At 46.1% G+C, this 18,218-nt stretch overlaps 1 protein-coding gene and 1 long non-coding RNA gene across 2 annotated transcripts in view; both read right to left on the bottom strand.

Moving 5' to 3' along the window:
- The window catches only part of pdlim7 (PDZ and LIM domain 7), a 75,505-nt gene that overhangs the window by 25,665 nt on the left and 31,622 nt on the right, over positions 1 to 18,218 (bottom strand). Inside the window, exons 5-10 of the mRNA XM_065019099.1 lie at positions 11,336 to 11,380; positions 8,914 to 9,068; positions 7,861 to 7,897; positions 6,811 to 6,906; positions 1,186 to 1,244; positions 259 to 490 (exon numbers count right to left, since the gene is read on the bottom strand). Coding sequence (XP_064875171.1) covers positions 259 to 490; positions 1,186 to 1,244; positions 6,811 to 6,906; positions 7,861 to 7,897; positions 8,914 to 9,068; positions 11,336 to 11,380 — 624 coding nt within the window. The remainder of the gene's footprint in view (positions 1 to 258; positions 491 to 1,185; positions 1,245 to 6,810; positions 6,907 to 7,860; positions 7,898 to 8,913; positions 9,069 to 11,335; positions 11,381 to 18,218) is intronic.
- LOC135572277 (uncharacterized) lies at positions 6,913 to 7,853 on the bottom strand. The gene is made up of 3 exons (XR_010464183.1): positions 7,528 to 7,853; positions 7,425 to 7,488; positions 6,913 to 7,121 (listed from the first exon to the last, which is right to left on the bottom strand). It is a non-coding gene; the product is annotated as an uncharacterized LOC135572277 (long non-coding RNA).

Here is an 18,218-nt window from a genome sequence, read left to right as displayed (position 1 = left end):
TATAGTCTATAGAGTTTATTCTCTATACAGTACACTACTTTTTCCACGTAGAACTCATTTAGGGAACAACACTTGCTATATTGACCCAATAGGGGGCAACTTTGACATTCAGGGTTTTGGTCAAACATTTTGCAATATTTAAGGAATTGGGTGATATATATTATATATCAGTTATATATATATAGAAGTAGTAGTAAATAAAGGCCTTGTAGTTATTAATCTAACAGACAGGGGGCAATATGATCATATTGTTCCCACCTAATGATCTTTTTGCAGGCTCCACAGAGAGGGGTCCTTCCGCTGTCCTCGGGTGCCTGCTGAGCCGCCTGTAGGATAGAGGAGCGGTTCTGCATGGGCGTTGGCTGGGCCGGCTGCCTGTGCTGGGTCAGAACCGTACTGGTCTTGTCTGGGGCGTAACGGTCAGCGAAACCTGGGTCAGTCACCCACGGAGGGCGCACCTTTGGACCAGAGTTGACTGGAGACTTAGGGACTGGGGATCCCAATGAAATGAATCAATAAAACGGACAGGGAGACTCATACAGTAGATCATAAAGGAACCACGTTACAATACATTACTATGCTTATAGCTCACGTTACAATACATTACTATGCTTATAGCTCACGTTACAATACATTACTATGCTTATAGCTCACGTTACAATACATTACTATGCTTATAGCTCACGTTACAATACATTACTATGCTTATAGCTCACGTTACAATACATTACTATGCTTATAGCTCACGTTACAATACATTACTATGCTTATAGCTCACGTTACAATACATTACTATGCTTATAGCTCACGTTACAATACATTACTATGCTTATAGCTCACGTTACAATACATTACTATGCTTATAGCTCATTCTATAATGCATAATTGGGGCGGCAGGGTAGCCTAGTGGTTAGAGCGTTGGACTAGCAGCCGAAAGGTTGCAAGTTCAAACCCCCGAGCTGACAAGGTACAAATCTGTCGTTCTGCCCCTGAACAGGCAGTTAACCCACTGTTCCCCGGTAGGCCGTCATTTAAATTAAGAGTTTGTTAAATAAAAGGTAAAATAAAATATTTCAATGCTTATAGCATGTTATAATGCATCTAACTACTAAATAAAAGGCTTGGATTTTCTATGTTAAATTACCAACATCCCTGTCATTTGAACTCTGACCTGCAGTAACTCACCGTCAGGTTTGTCGGCTGCCTGGGTCTGGGCCTTAGCAGGTGACCGGGAGGCCTTGATGCTGGGAAGAAACACACACTTCCTTAGAAATAGGTGCTATAGGGTTACCATGGTGATTCAGCAGAGGTAGAGTGGCAGCAGTGTCTGACATCATGTTATGAGTTTAAAAAAAAACATTTAAAATCGAAGGAGCATAAATGGTAAACCATTGAGACGACTGCTCCTTCATTTCTCATCTCTCTGTGCCTATACCACTACTTACAGAAAGGAAAGGTATTAGAAGGTGGACTGGGAATTTGTTGTGATCAAGTCATATTCCTCCAAACAGCACATTGACCGAAGTCTGTAGAGCAGGGTTCAGCAACAGGCCACACGGTTTTGGTTTTTTGGCCCAACAAAAATAGTAGAAGTGGAGAGGAGAGGAGAAGAGTGGAGAGAAGTAGAGTGGAGAGGAGAGAAGTGGAGAGAAGTGGAAAGAAATATAAGAGGAGACTGAAATGTGAACTCTGATGTGCCTTAATAACTAACTTGTATGCCACCTGTAAATAAGAATAAAATGGTTAAAATTACGAGCCTAGTTGGTTTAGCCCCCGGGAAAAAAAGACAGGAACCTTTTCCTCTTGCCATGATTGGCTGAGATAAATGGATGGGCTGGGCATGCCGAGAGATGAGTTCAGATTGGTCGGCCATGTAACATGCTTCTGTCTAAAACACGAGCTGCTCAGTATGTGTAGATCCATCCTTGTTTGAAAGATATAACGTTAGTCATGGAGAACAGCATTGGCTCATTGCGTTCTAGTGACTCCTTGTGGCGGACCTGGCGCCTGCAGGCTGAAACGGTCGTCAGTTGAGCAGCGTTTCCTCTGACATCCATTTCTTTCACATGAACCATCAACTTGGACAAGTGTCTTGGTAAGAATCATTCAATAATTATAAAATATTTTTTATCTGGACACTATTTTTGACATTGCTAATGCGCAAGTAACCTTTTCACTGTTCCGTTTACACCTTCTGTATCCTGTGTACATGACAAATAAACTTGTTTACCAGAGTTTGTAATGTGAAGAACAACAGGACCTGCACCAAAGTCAGATTAGGATATAGGCCAAGGACTAAGTGTATTTTTACTTTGAGTTTTTCCTTATTGTAGGCTACTAGTTAGACATTTTAGTCTTGAAATCTTTGGTTGTTTACTAAAACTACTCACTGTGTTTAGCACATGGCCTGACATGTGATTCCTTAAAGAGATGGGTGGGGCTAAAGCTTCAGGGGGGTGTGAACGATGCTGAATGGGTGGGGCTAAAGCTTCAGAGGGTGTGAACGATGCTGAATGGGTGGGACTAAAGCTTCAGGGGGTGTGAACGATGCCGAGTGGGTGGGGCTAAAGCTTCAGGGGGTGTGAACGATGCCGAGTGGGTGGGGCTAAAGCTTCAGAGGGTGTGAACGATGCTGAATGGGTGGGACTAAAGCTTCAGGGGGTGTGAACGATGCTGAATGGGTGGGGCTAAAGCTTCAGGGGGTGTGAACGATGCTGAATGGGTGGGGCTAAAGCTTCAGAGGGTGTGAACGATGCTGAGTGGGTGGGGCTAAAGCTCCAGGGGGTGTGAACAATGCTGAATGGGTGTCGACAAAGAAGAGCTCTTCACCAGATACCAAAACATTCAAGGGCCATTTTCTCATATGTGGCGTTACAAGTTGATCAACTTTCAAAGCAGAATTACTTTCCCATTGTTCCTCAACTACAGTGTATGATAGACCATTTTGTACCTCCGAGTCTCTACTGTTATCCAGTGTAAAAAAAAAAACACTTTCAGAAACCAAATTGAGGCGGTTGGTCAAGTGTATAATTTAGGGAATCTGTTCAAAGTATTTTCCTTCCCACAAAAGAGACGTGATCATGTGTCAATGTAATCAAGGTATGGCATGATTGTATTTGAAAATAATAACCTGTTTTTGGGGCTTAGTTGTGGTCAATTTGCAGTGTACCAAATGATTATAATGATGGCGATTATGTTCCGTCCGTCCGTCCGTCTGTCCGTCCTCGGCCGAATCAAGTCGCCTACCCCTTCTTTAGAATTAACAGCATTTGTCTCAGTAACAGGTGTCTACAGACATCTCTGGATACAACTACCATCTCTAAATACTACAGTAAAAATGGCAGAGAGAACTCTAGATATATTACAAGAGGAATTAAAGACGTAACAGTATTTGTGATCAGATAGTAGAACAGGACGAAATATCTATTTAAAATCGTTCTGGTCGTTCTGGTCTACCCAAATGAGACAGGACGTCGTTACACCTGTTACGACCGTGGTGTGAACAGCGGGATAAGTTCTATATTACAGACAGCTTCATTATCCAAATCATCCGTGTTTGATGTACCGTGACAAGATGCAGACTTTTCTACAGCCAGTTATCAGAGTGATGCCTACTAATATATATATATATATACACACATACATCTTCCATCTGTTTGCCAAAGGTTCAATGAAAAAAAAAACACTGCACATTGACGCACAACGATAGTCTAGAATCACTGAGATGATCTACTGCTCCCTTCTATGAGGTGTGCTAACTCTAGTGTCAAAAACCACATGGAGACTATTACATATCAGTAGCTAATATTGCATGATGTACTATACAGTATAGTGAGTACTGCATGATACAGTACTATACAGTATAATGAGTACTGCGTGGTAGTACTATACAGTATAGTGAGTACTGCATGATAGTACTATACAGTATAGTGAGTACTGCATGGTAGAGTACTACACAGTATAGTGAGTACTGCATGATAGTACTGTACAGTATAGTGAGTACTTCATGATAGTACTGTACAGTATAGTGAGTACTGCACAGTATAGTGAGTACTGCATGGTATAGTACTATACAGTATAGTGAGTACTGCATGGTAGTACTATACAGTATAGTGAGTACTGCATGATAGTACAATACAGTATAGTGAGTACTGCATGATAGTACAATACAGTATAGTGAGTACTGCATGGTAGAGTACTGTACAGTATAGTGAGCATTGCATGGTATAGTATTGTACAGTATAGTGAGTATTGGATGGTAGAGTATAGTGAGTACTTCATGGTAAAGTATACTGGTAGAGTATCGCAGAGCGCAGTATAGTATTGCGTAGTATAGTATTACATGGCAATAGAGTATTGCATGGTAGTATAGTATTGCAGAGGTACAGTATAGTGGTGTAGAGTACAGTATAGTGGAGTAGAGTAGAGTAGAGTATAGTGGAGTACAGTATAGTGGTGTAGAGTACAGTATAGTGGTGTAGAGTACAGTATAGTGGAGTAGAGTAGAGTAGAGTAGAGTATAGTGGAGTAGAGTATAGTGGAGTAGAGTATAGTGGAGAAGAGTAGAGTATAGTGGAGAAGAGTAGAGTAGAGTATAGTGGAGTGGAGTAGAGTATAGTGGAGTAGAGTATAGTGGAGTAGAGTAGAGTATAGTGGAGTAGAGTGTAGTGGAGTAGAGTATAGTGGAGTAGAGTAGAGTGGAGTATAGTGGAGTAGAGTAGAGTAGAGTAGAGTGGAGTGGAGTAGAGTGGAGTAGAGTATAGTGGAGTAGAGTATAGTGGAGTAGAATGTAGTAGAGTATAGTGGTGAAGAGTAGAGTATAGTGGAGTAGAGTAGAGTATAGTGGAGTAGAGTATAGTGGAGTAGAGTATAGTGGAGTAGAGTATAGTGGAGTAGAATACTGCATGATAGTACAATACAGTATAGTGAGTACTGCATGATAGTACTATACAGTATAGTGAGTACTGCATGGTAGAGTACTGTACAGTATAGTGAGCATTGCATGGTATAGTATTGTACAGTATAGTGAGTATTGGATGGTAGAGTATAGTGAGTACTTCATGGTAAAGTATACTGGTAGAGTATCGCAGAGCGCAGTATAGTATTGCGTAGTATAGTATTACATGGCAATAGAGTATTGCATGGTAGTATAGTATTGCAGAGTACAGTATAGTGGTGTAGAGTACAGTATAGTGGAGTAGAGTAGAGTAGAGTAGAGTAGAGGAGAGTGGAGTGGAGTGGAGTGGAGTGGAGTAGAGTGGAGTAGAGTGGAGTAGAGTGGAGTAGAGTGGAGTAGAGTGGAGTGGAGTAGAGTATAGTGGAGAAGAGTAGAGTATGGTGGAGAAGAGTAGAGTATAGTGGAGAAGAGTAGAGTAGAGTATAGTGGAGTAGAGTATAGTGGAGTAGAGTATAGTGGAGTAGAGTATAGTGGAGTAGAGTATAGTGGAGTAGAGTGTAGTGGAGTAGAGTGTAGTGGAGTAGAGTGTAGTGGAGTAGAGTATAGTGGAGTAGAGTATAGTGGAGTAGAGTATAGTGGAGTAGAGTATAGTGGAGTAGAGTATAGTGGAGTAGAGTATAGTGGAGTAGAGTATAGTGGAGTAGAGTATAGTGGAGTAGAGTATAGTGGAGTAGAGTATAGTGGAGTAGAGTATAGTGGAGTAGAGTGCAGTAAAGAAGGAAGCAGAGAAAGATAAATGACAAGTAGGAGGTGTTTTCAGAAGTTTTATGAGGACATCAGTACAATATATATTTATCGTTCTTATCAAGAGGGAGGAGTCTAAAGAACAAAGGGAGAGTTCAGAAAACAAAGAGAAAAGAAGCAGAACTCAAGAGCAGAACTCAAGAGCAGAACTCAAGAGCAGAACTCAAGAGCTAAGAACGAGTTTACAGATCAACAGGAGATGAACTAGAACTACAGAATCAGAATAAAGAATAGAACAGGAAGAACAGCGCTGTTCCAACAGCTGTCCCCCCCCCCTCCCTGTTTAGATAACTGAGTAACCCAGTTTAATAGGAAGAACAGCGCTGTTCCAACAGCTGTCCCCCCCCCCCCCTCCCTGTTTAGATAACTCTGAGTAACCCAGTTTAATAGGAAGAACAGCGCTGTTCCAACAGCTGTCCCCCCTCCCTGTTTAGATAACTCTGAGTAACCCAGTTTAATAGGAAGAACAGCGCTGTTCCAACAGCTGCCCCCCCCTCCCTGTTTAGATAACTCTGAGTAACACTGTTTAAAAGGAGGAACAGAACAACAAAGCAGACTGGGGTCCGATACATTCGTCAAATACTGTAGAAGTCTTGAGGTGGACTTGATTTGGATTGTTCCGGGACAATGGGACCAATAGAACAGTCCCGAAGTGCAAATCCCCCCACCCACCCGTACCTCAGGATTTTGATCAATCCATCAATCGTATTTGACGTATGTGCCCCAGGTCTGTTACACACAAGGTGATCCACAAGATGTTATCAACACGAACTCCTAGAACAAGGGAATCTGACAGTCAGACAGGCTCAGTATGCAATGGTTCCACGTATGGCTTAGTGATCATAGATTCCTCTATTTTATATATATCTTTTTAACTTGTTTTTTCTTCCTCCTCTGTATGTCTGGGGTGTGTGTGTTGTGTGTGGGTGTGTGTGTGTGTGTGTGTGTGTTGTCGTCTGGGGTGTGTGTGTTGTCGTCTGGGGTGTGTGTGTGTGTGTGTGTTGTCGTCTGGATAATCGGACTATTGTCGTTTTAATCGTTGTCGTCGTCGTGATGGCTATCGATTGCTAGGGCTCAGGCCCGGCCCTGCACGTTGCCATGGTGATGCTCAGGACTTGATGTTGAGGGCGCGTGCGGACCTCTCGTGGTGCCAGTCCCTCAGACGGGCGTAACGGGGGCTCTGAATCTCTGTAAGGAACTTTTCCCTAACCACCCCGAGAGAGAAGAGAAGAAGAGAGAGACAGGAAATGAAGAAAGACAGAGACAATTCACCAAGCAGTGGGAAAACTACATCACAACTCATTTACATTTAAGTCATTTAGCAGACGCTCTTATCCAGAGCGACTTACAAATTGGTGCATTCACCTTATGAGTACAATACAGGGACAGAAAATCTACTAAAGTGGTCCTGAAACAACACCTGTATAACTCACACACACACACACCAAACCACCTGTATAACTCACACACACCAAACCACCTGTATAACTCACACACACACCAAACCACCTGTATAACTCACACACACACACACACACACACCAAACCACCTGTATAACTCACACACACACACACACACACACCAAACCACCTGTATAACTCACACACACCAAACCACCTGTATAACTCACACACACACCAAACCACCTGTATAACTCACACACACACACACACACACCAAACCACCTGTATAACTCACACACACACACACACACCAAACCACCTGTATAACTCACACACACACACACACCAAACCACCTGTATAACTCACACACACACCAAACCACCTGTATAACTCACACACACACACACACACACCAAACCACCTGTATAACTCACACACACACCAAACCACCTGTATAACTCACACACACACACCAAACCACCTGTATAACTCACAAACACACCAAACCACCTGTATAACTCACAAACACACCAAACCACCTGTATAACTCACAAACACACCAAACCACCTGTATAACTCACACACACACACCACCTGTATAACTCACAAACACACCAAACCACATGTTGAAGCTTAAATATGCCTGTAACACAGACTATACCAGAGTCAGCTGTAGACATCACACACAGGCATAGTTATATATATTATATAGCTTTATAAACACACAGGATTTATAAACACACAGGCTGTTTACCTGGCCCTCTTCATTGTCTCATCGTCTGGGTCCTGCACTGAGAGAGCCAAGGGGAAACACAGTATCAGAACGCCCAAACGAATCACAAAGCGCAAACGAAATCACAACGCCCAAAGGACATTGTCCACATCACTCACTCTCCCCCTCTCGACCACTGACAACCCCGACCTCGCTCCCCCCCCCGACCTCGCTCCCCCCCCCCCCGACCTCGCTCCCTCACCCGTTCCGACCTCGCTCCCTCGCTCCCTCGCTGCTCCCTCGCTCCCTCCCTCACCCGCTGCTCCCCTCGCTCCCTCCCTCACCCGCTGCTCCGACCTCGCTCCCTCCCTCACCCGCTGCTCCGACCTCGCTCCCTCCCTCACCCGCTCCGACCTCGCTCCCTCCCTCACCCGCTCCGACCTCGCTCCCTCCCTCACCCGCTCCGACCTCGCTCCCTCCCTCACCCGCTCCGACCTCGCTCCCTCCCTCACCCGCTCCGACCTCGCTCCCTCCCTCACCCGCTCCGACCTCGCTCCCCCTCCCTCACCCGCTCCGACCTCGCTCCCTCCCTCACCCGCTCCGACCTCGCTCCCTCCCTCCCTCACCCGCTCCGACCTCGCTCCCTCCCTCACCCGCTCCGACCTCGCTCCCTCCCTCCCTCACCCGCTCCGACCTCGCTCCCTCCCTCCCTCACCCGCTCCGACCTCGCTCCCTCCCTCCCTCACCCGCTCCGACCTCGCTCCCTCCCTCCCTCACCCGCTCCGACCTCGCTCCCTCCCTCCCTCACCCGCTCCGACCTCGCTCCCTCCCTCACCCGCTCCGACCTCGCTCCCTCCCTCACCCGCTCCGACCTCGCTCCCTCCCTCACCCGCTCCGACCTCGCTCCCTCCCTCACCCGCTCCGACCTCGCTCGCTCCCTCACCCGCTCCGACCTCGCTCGCTCCCTCACCCGCTCCGACCTCGCTCGCTCCCTCACCCGCTCCGACCTCGCTCCCTCACCCGCTCCGACCTCGCTCCCTCACCCGCTCCGACCTCGCTCCCTCACCCGCTCCGACCTCGCTCCCTCCGACTTACTGTAGTCGGTGCCTGTGAGCTGGGCCAGCATGCGGAAGGAGCGGGACTGGGTAGTGCCTGTGCGGGGCTGCCAATCCTGAGTGTCCTCGATCAGCCTCTTCTTGCTGCGGTCGTTGGGGATGAACATGGGGATGCCATCCACCCGCAGACCGTGCCTAGTACACACCCCAACGTCACCACAACGTTAATATAACGTTAAACGGACCATGCACAGTACACGCACAACGTTCCAACAACGTTAACATAACAAACCGTGCCTAGTACACACCCCAACTTCACCACAACGTTAAACGGACCATGCACAGTACACGCTCAACGTTCCCACAACGTTCCAACAACGTTAACATAACAAACCGTGCCTAGTACACACCACAACGAAACCACAATGTTCATTTGAACTTTAAAAACAGACCATGCACAGTAGACACGCAAGTTTCCCACAACGTTCCAACAACGTTAACATAACAAACCGTGTCTACACACAGACATGACGTTATCACGTGGTTGAAACCACCATGACGTGTACCCAGCGACGTGTATCCCTGGTCAAAAGTAGTGCACTACATATGGGATAGGGTGCCATTTTGGATGCATCCCATGTCATATTCAACAGACATAAAATACCAGTCAAAAGTTGTGGACACACTTACTCAAGAGGTTCTCTTTATTTAAAATAAAACTATTTTCTACATATGGAATCATGCAGCAACCCCCCCCCCCCCCAAAAAAGTGTTTAAGATTCTTCAAAGTAGCCACCCTTTGCCTTGATGAATACTTTGCACACTCTTGGCATTCTCTCAACCAGCTTCACCTGGAATGCTTTTCCAACAGTCTTGAAGGAGTTCCCACGTATGCTGAGCACTTGTTAGCCATTTTTCCTTCACTCTGCTGTCCAACTCATCCCAAACCATCTCAAATTGGGTTGAGGTCAGGTGACTGTGGAGGACAGGTCATCTGATGCAGCACTCGATCACTCTCCTTCTTGGTCAAATAGCCCTTACACAGCCTGAAGATGTGTTTGGTCATTGTCCTGTTGAAAAACACATGATTGTCCCACTTAGCGCAAACCAGATGGGATGGCGTATCGCTGCAGAATGCTGTGGCAGCCATTAAGTGTTCCTTGAATTATAAATAAATCACTGACAGTGTCACCAGCAAAGCAGCCCCACACCGCCTCCTCCATGCTTCACGGTGGGAACCATCACGCCGCCTCCTCCATGCTTCACGGTGGGAACCATCACACCGCCTCCTCCATGCTTCACGGTGGGAACCATCATACCTTTGCAGTATTTTGACCATGAAGGCCTGATTCACCCAGTCTCCTCTGAACATTTGATTTGGGCTGCAATTTCTGAGGCTGGTAACTCTAAGGAACTTTTCCTCTGCAGCAGAGGTAACTCTGAGTCTTCCTTTCCTGTGGCGGTCCTCATGAGAACCAGTTTCATCATAGCGCTTGATGGTTTTTGCAGCTGCACTTGAAGAAACTTTCAAAGTTCTTGAAATTTACTTACTTAAAGTAATGACGGACTGTCATTTCTCTTTGTTTATTTGAGCTGTTCTTGCCATAATATGGACTTGCTCTTAAACCAAATAGGTATATCTTCTGTATACCAACACTACCTTGCCACAACACAACTGATTGGCTCAAACGCATTAAGGAAAGAAATTACACAAATTAACTTTTAACAAGGCACACCTGTTAATTGAAATGCATTCTAGGTGACTACCTCATGGAGCTGGCTGAGAGAATGCCAAGAGTGTGCAAAGGTGTCATCAAGGCAAAGGGTGTCTACTTTGAAGGATCTCAAATATAAAACACATTTGGATTATTTTACACTTTTTTGGTTACTACATGATTCCATATGTGTTATTTCATAGTTGATGTCTTCACTATGATTCTACAATGCAGAAAATTGTAAAAATTAATTAAAACCCTTGAGAAGGTGTCCAAACTTTTGACTGGTACTGTATGTCCTCCAATATGTCCCCCGTGTCAATATGTCCCCCGTGTCAATATGTCCCCCGTGTCAATATGTCCCCCGTGTCAATATGTCCCCCGTGTCAATATGTCCCCCGTGTCAATATGTCCCCCGTGTCAATATGTCCCCTCTGACACCGTGTCAATATGTCCCCTCTGACACCGTGTCAATATGTCCCCTCTGACACCGTGTCAATATGTCCCCTCTGACACCGTGTCAATATGTCCCCTCTGACACCGTGTCAATATGTCCCCTCTGACACCGTGTCAATATGTCCCCTCTGACACCGTGTCAATATGTCCCCTCTGACACCGTGTCAATATGTCCCCTCTGACACCGTGTCAATATGTCCCCTCTGACACCGTGTCAATATGTCCCCTCTGACATGGCTGTCTAGTGACCAGCGGTCAAACAGGCTGGACCATAATGCATCTGTCTCTTACTTCTCGTGTTGGTAATTCTGGTGGTCATACAAAGGCTGATCCTCTCTGTAGGCGGGAGAGGAAGAGGGAGGGAGGAAGAGGGAGGGAGGAAGGAAGAAAAGGGGCGAATGGTAGGAGGAAGAGGGAGACGAAGAGAAGAGGGTGGACAGAAGACAGAATGGACAAGAAATTACACGAGAAAGAGAGAAATACTGTTAGATGAAGAATGATCAATGATTAGTCAATGATTAATAAACGTATGTTACTGTTACTACTGGTAAGAGAAAGACCTTCACTAATCATTACTAACCACTAGCTCAGATACTGACAGGAAAACTAACATTTAACATTCAAGTAAAAAGGAAGTAAAAAGAGTTTACTGACTTCTCATCCATCTGCGGAGTGAAAGAAGAGAAGAAGAGAGATGGGGGGGGGGTCAGTTTGGAAAAACAAGACGACAGTTTGGAAGAACAAAAACAACAATAGTTGCAGAGAACAGTCAACAGCGAGGAGACCGAGATGCAGAGTATCATGCAGTGGGGTGAAAACAGGGTTTCATTGTTGACGGGTTCTGTCAGAGAGACACACACAGGGTTTCATTGTTGACGGGTTCTGTCAGAGAGACACACACAGGGTTTCATTGTTGACGGGTTCTGTCAGAGAGACACACACAGGATTTCATTGTTGACGGGTTCTGTCAGAGAGACACACACAGGGTTTCATTGTTGACGGGCTCTGTCAGAGAGACACACACAGGGTTTCATTGTTGACGGGCTCTGTCAGAGAGACGCACACAGGGTTTCATTGTTGACGGGTTCTGTCAGAGAGACGCACACAGGGTTTCATTGTTGACGGGTTCTGTCAGAGAGACGCACACAGGGTTTCATTGTTGACGGGTTCTGTCAGAGAGACGCACACAGGGTTTCATTGTTGACGGGTTCTGTCAGAGAGACGCACACAGGGTTTCATTGTTGACGGGTTCTGTCAGAGAGACACACACAGGGTTTCATTGTTGACGGGTTCTGTCAGAGAGACACACAGGGTTTCATTGTTGACGGGTTCTGTCAGAGAGACACACAGGGTTTCATTGTTGACGGGTTCTGTCAGAGAGACACACACAGGGTTTCATTGTTGACGGGTTCTGTCAGAGAGACACACACAGGGTTTCATTGTTGACGGGTTCTGTCAGAGAGACACAGCACGGGGCGTTCTGACGACGCAGACTCAGTGACTGTCACGCAAAACTCGCAGGCAGGCTGTGTGACAGTCATCCAGAGTCCTCACCTTCCTCTCACTGATCTACAACAGGCAGGCTGTGTGACAGTCATCCAGAGTCCTCATCTTCCTCTCACTGATCTACAACAGGCAGGCTGTGTGACAGTCATCCAGAGTCCTCATCTTCCTCTCACTGATCTACAACAGGCAGGCTGTGTGACAGTCATCCAGAGTCCTCATCTTCCTCTCACTGATCTACAACAGGCAGGCTGTGTGACAGTCATCCAGAGTCCTCATCTTCCTCTCACTGATCTACAACAGGCAGGCTGTGTGACAGTCATCCAGAGTCCTCATCTTCCTCTCACTGATCTACAACAGGCAGGCTGTGTGACAGTCATCCAGAGTCCTCATCTTCCTCTCACTGATCTACAACAGGCAGGCTGTGTGACAGTCATCCAGAGTCCTCATCTTCCTCTCACTGATCTACAACAGGCAGGCTGTGTGACAGTCATCCAGAGTCCTCATCTTCCTCTCACTGATCTACAACAGGCAGGCTGTGTGACAGTCATCCGGAGTCCTCATCTTCCTCTCACTGATCTACAACAGGCAGGCTGTGTGACAGTCATCCGGAGTCCTCATCTTCCTCTCACTGATCTACAACAGGCAGGCTGTGTGACAGTCATCCAGAGTCCTCATCTTCCTCTCACTGATCTACAACAGGCAGGCTGTGTGACAGTCATCCGGAGTCCTCATCTTCCTCTCACTGATCTACAACAGGCAGGCTGTGTGACAGTCATCCGGAGTCCTCATCTTCCTCTCACTGATCTACAACAGGCAGGCTGTGTGACAGTCATCCGGAGTCCTCATCTTCCTCTCACTGATCTACAACAGGCAGGCTGTGTGACAGTCATCCGGAGTCCTCATCTTCCTCTCACTGATCTACAACAGGCAGGCTGTGTGACAGTCATCCGGAGTCCTCATCTTCCTCTCACTGATCTACAACAGGCAGGCTGTGTGACAGTCATCCGGAGTCCTCATCTTCCTCTCACTGATCTACAACAGGCAGGCTGTGTGACAGTCATCCAGAGTCCTCATCTTCCTCTCACTGATCTACAACAGGCAGGCTGTGTGACAGTCATCCGGAGTCCTCATCTTCCTCTCACTGATCTACAACAGATCCGGGTTCAAGTTGATGGCTGTATTGACTGATTACCTCACTGCTAAAACTATTTATTTATTTCACCTTCGTTTAGTTAAAACAGGTAACTAAACAAAGGTGAGGTAATTGAAAACACTTTTCTTTTACAATAATTATCTGGCCCACGTATTTATTCCATCAAATGGTGTAAAATTACTATATTTACGCGCAGAACCGAACTTATTTACGACCAACCGAAAAGTCAAATACAGTGAGGAGTATTCAGATGTTCCACATTTTGTTATGTTACAGCCTTATTATACAAATAACTACAAATCCTCTACAGTCTACACAGAATACCCCATAAATGTTCACCAATGTATAAAAAATTTAAAAAAACACCTTATTTACATAAGTATTCAGACCCTTTGCTATGAGACTCGAAATTGAGCTCAGGTACTTCCTGTTTCCATTGATCGTCCTTGAGATGTTTCTACAACTTGATTGGAGTCCAACCTGTGGTAAATTCAATTGATTGGACATGATTTGGAAAGGCACACACACCTGTTTATATAAGGTCCCACAGTTGAGAGTGCATGTCAGAGCAAAAAAACAACAACTATGAGGTTGAAGGAAATTGTCCGTAGAGCTCCAAAAACAGATTTGTGGCGAGGCACAGAAGGGTACCACAACATTTCTGCAGCATTGAAGGTCCCAAAGAACCCAGTGGCCTCCATCATTCTTAAATGGAAGAAGTTTGGAACCACCAAGACTCTTCCTAGAGCCGGCCGCCCGGCTAAACTGAACAATCGGGCGAGAAGGGCCTTGGACAGGGAAGTGACCAAGGCACTTCTCTATAGAGTTCCTTTAAAAAGGCACATGACAGCCCCGCTTGGAGTTTGCCATCTCAGACAATGAGAAACAAGATTCTCTGGTCTGATGAAAGCAAGATTGAACTCGTTGGCTTGAATGCCAAGCGGCACGCCTGGAGCAAACCTGGCACCATCCCTACGGTGAAGCACTGTGGTGGCAGAATCATGCTGTAGGGATGTTTTTCAGCGTCAGAGACTGGGAGACTAGGCAGGATCGAAGGAAAGAGGAAGTACAGAGAGATCCTTGATGAAAACCTGCTCCAGAGCGCTCAGTACCTCAGAATGGGGTGAAGGTTCACCTTCCAACAGGACAATGACCCTAATCACACAGCCAAGACAACGCAGGAGTGGCTTCGGGACAAGTCTCTAAATTGTCCATGAGTGGCCCAGCCAGAGTCCGGACTTGAACCCGATCGAACATCTCTGGAGAGACCTGAAAATAGCTGTACAGCGACGCTCCCCATCCAACCTGACAGAGCTTGAGAGGATCTGCAGAGAAGAATGGGAGAAACTCCCCAAATACAGGTGTGCCAAGCTTTTAGCGTCATACCCAAGAAGACTTGAGGCTGTAATCACTGCTGTTTTAACAAAGGGTCTGAATAATGTGATATTTAATTTAATTTTTAATAAATTAGCAAACATTTCAAAAAATCTTTTTTTTGTGGTTACGGGGTATTATTGTGTGTTGATTGAGAAAAACATTTATCAATTTTCGAATTAGGCTATAACATAAAATGTAGAAAAAAGGTCAAGGGGTCTGAATACTTTCCGAAGGCACGGTACGTCCAGTGCGTACACACTCCAATAACGACACAGTAACGCTGTTGTGTCATTGGACGGATTCTGACGACGCAGACTCCGTGACTGTCACGCAAAACTCGCAGGCAGGCTGTGTGACAGTCATCCAGAGTCCTCATCTTCCTCTCACTGATCTACAACAGGCAGGCTGTGTGACAGTCATCCAGAGTCCTCATCTTCCTCTCACTGATCTACAACAGGCAGGCTGTGTGACAGTCATCCAGAGTCCTCATCTTCCTCTCACTGATCTACAACAGGCAGGCTGTGTGACAGTCATCCAGAGTCCTCACCTTCCTCTCACTGATCTACAACAGGCAGGCTGTGTGACAGTCATCCAGAGTCCTCATCTTCCTCTCACTGATCTACATCATGACAGGAACCTCTGTACAAATTCACCAGACCTGCTAGTATACAACATGCCTAGACATCGGACACATTCCCTGCTTTGTTCTGTATCACCCCCAGCCTTGCCAAACTAACTAGTACGCCCATAGACTAGATTACTACTGTTATAGTGGATAGACCTTCAATTCAACCTGTTCTTCTGAAGAATGAATACCTTCTAGTGAAAAGACCTTAAATTCAACCTGTTCTTCTGAAGAATGAATACCTTCCAGCAGGGTTGGAATATATTCCATGAATGTTGTTTGGGGGGGGGGGGGGGGGGGACGACGACATCGTTTGCATCCATTAACTAGCTTAGCGTTTGTTTCCTGACCAGCGCTGTCCCAGAGTCCGACCTCGTTCTGGAACGGCAGGGACACAAGACAAAACTTCACCAGTATCATAGTTTACATATCGGTGAGTCGCTGATACATATGAAATAGGTGTGATGGTGTAGTCAATGTGTAAAAACTACATTAAAACATTTCATAGTCAGGTTCTGATTGGTCAACAAGCTTATTTGATGCGTTTAAATAGTGTTATTTTGACGTCCATCTTTTTCCTTTACATACAAAAGACCTGAACAGCAGTCCATACAACCCTGCCCTCTAGCAAGTCACAGATTAGACCTGAACAGCAGTCCATACAACCCTGCCCTCTAGCAAGTCACAGATTAGACCTGAACAGCAGTCCATTACAACCCTGCCCTCTAGCAAGTCACAGATTAGACCTGAACAGCAGTCCATACAACCCTGCCCTCTAGCAAGTCACAGATTAGACCTGAACAGCAGTCCATACAACCCTGCCCTCTAGCAAGTCACAGATTAGACCTGAACAGCAGTCCATACAACCCTGCCCTCTAGCAAGTCACAGATTAGACCTGAACAGCAGTCCATACAACCCTGCCCTCTAGCAAGTCACAGATTAGACCTGAACAGCAGTCCATACAACCCTGCCCTCTAGCAAGTCACAGATTAGACCTGAACAGCAGTCCATACAACCCTGCCCTCTAGCAAGTCACAGATTAGACCTGAACAGCAGTCCATACAACCCTGCCCTCTAGCAAGTCACAGATTAGACCTGAACAGCAGTCCATTACAACCCTGCCCTCTAGCAAGTCACAGATTAGACCTGAACAGCAGTCCATTACAACCCTGCCCTCTAGCAAGTCACAGATTAGACCTGAACAGCAGTCCATTACAACCCTGCCCTCTAGCAAGTCACAGATTAGACCTGAACAGCAGTCCATTACAACCCTGCCCTCTAGCAAGTCACAGATTAGACCTGAACAGCAGTCCATTACAACCCTGCCCTCTAGCAAGTCACAGATTAGACCTGAACAGCAGTCCATTACAACCCTGCCCTCTAGCAAGTCACAGATTAGACCTGAACAGCAGTCCATTACAACCCTGCCCTCTAGCAAGTCACAGATTAGACCTGAACAGCAGTCCATTACAACCCTGCCCTCTAGCAAGTCACAGATTAGACCTGAACAGCAGTCCATACAACCCTGCCCTCTAGCAAGTCACAGATTAGACCTGAACAGCAGTCCATACAACCCTGCCCTCTAGCAAGTCACAGATTAGACCTGAACAGCAGTCCATACAACCCTGCCCTCTAGCAAGTCACAGATTAGACCTGAACAGCAGTCCATACAACCCTGCCCTCTAGCAAGTCACAGATTAGACCTGAACAGCAGTCCATACAACCCTGCCCTCTAGCAAGTCACAGATTAGACCTGAACAGCAGTCCATACAACCCTGCCCTCTAGCAAGTCACAGATTAGACCTGAACAGCAGTCCATACAACCCTGCCCTCTAGCAAGTCACAGATTAGACCTGAACAGCAGTCCATACAACCCTGCCCTCTAGCAAGTCACAGATTAGACCTGAACAGCAGTCCATTACAACCCTGCCCTCTAGCAAGTCACAGATTAGACCTGAACAGCAGTCCATACAACCCTGCCCTCTAGCAAGTCACAGATTAGACCTGAACAGCAGTCCATTACAACCCTGCCCTCTAGCAAGTCACAGATTAGACCTGAACAGCAGTCCATTACAACCCTGCCCTCTAGCAAGTCACAGATTAGACCTGAACAGCAGTCCATTACAACCCTGCCCTCTAGCAAGTCACAGATTAGACCTGAACAGGAACGACAGGCCTCAGTATGATTTAGTCTCTGTCATAAGAAAAGCAGCTGTGTGAAGGAGTGGCAGTTTAGAATCCGGCCGGCAAATAGTGTGGTGGGTTGTGGGAAACCTAATCCTCTAAAGTCGCTGGAGGAAGACCGATGAAGGAAAAAGACGACTAAACTAAGTCTTTAAAAAAAAAAAAAAAAACTCTTCACAACAACTTTGTATGACTTCATTTAAGAGATTCAAAATAGTCTCATGAAGAACACAGGTTGAATTTTAAGCTTTTTTTCCCACGAAAGAGTCAACTGTTTCTAGTGTTATAAACCCTCATTTCTCAGTATGACGTGCTTGCGACACCGAAA

This window comes from Oncorhynchus nerka, linkage group LG6, assembly GCF_034236695.1.
Source record: "Oncorhynchus nerka isolate Pitt River linkage group LG6, Oner_Uvic_2.0, whole genome shotgun sequence".
Lineage (NCBI taxonomy): Eukaryota > Metazoa > Chordata > Actinopteri > Salmoniformes > Salmonidae > Oncorhynchus > Oncorhynchus nerka.
The sequence above is the reverse complement of the archived record's forward strand: the minus strand, read 5'-3'. Positions and strand labels throughout refer to the sequence as shown.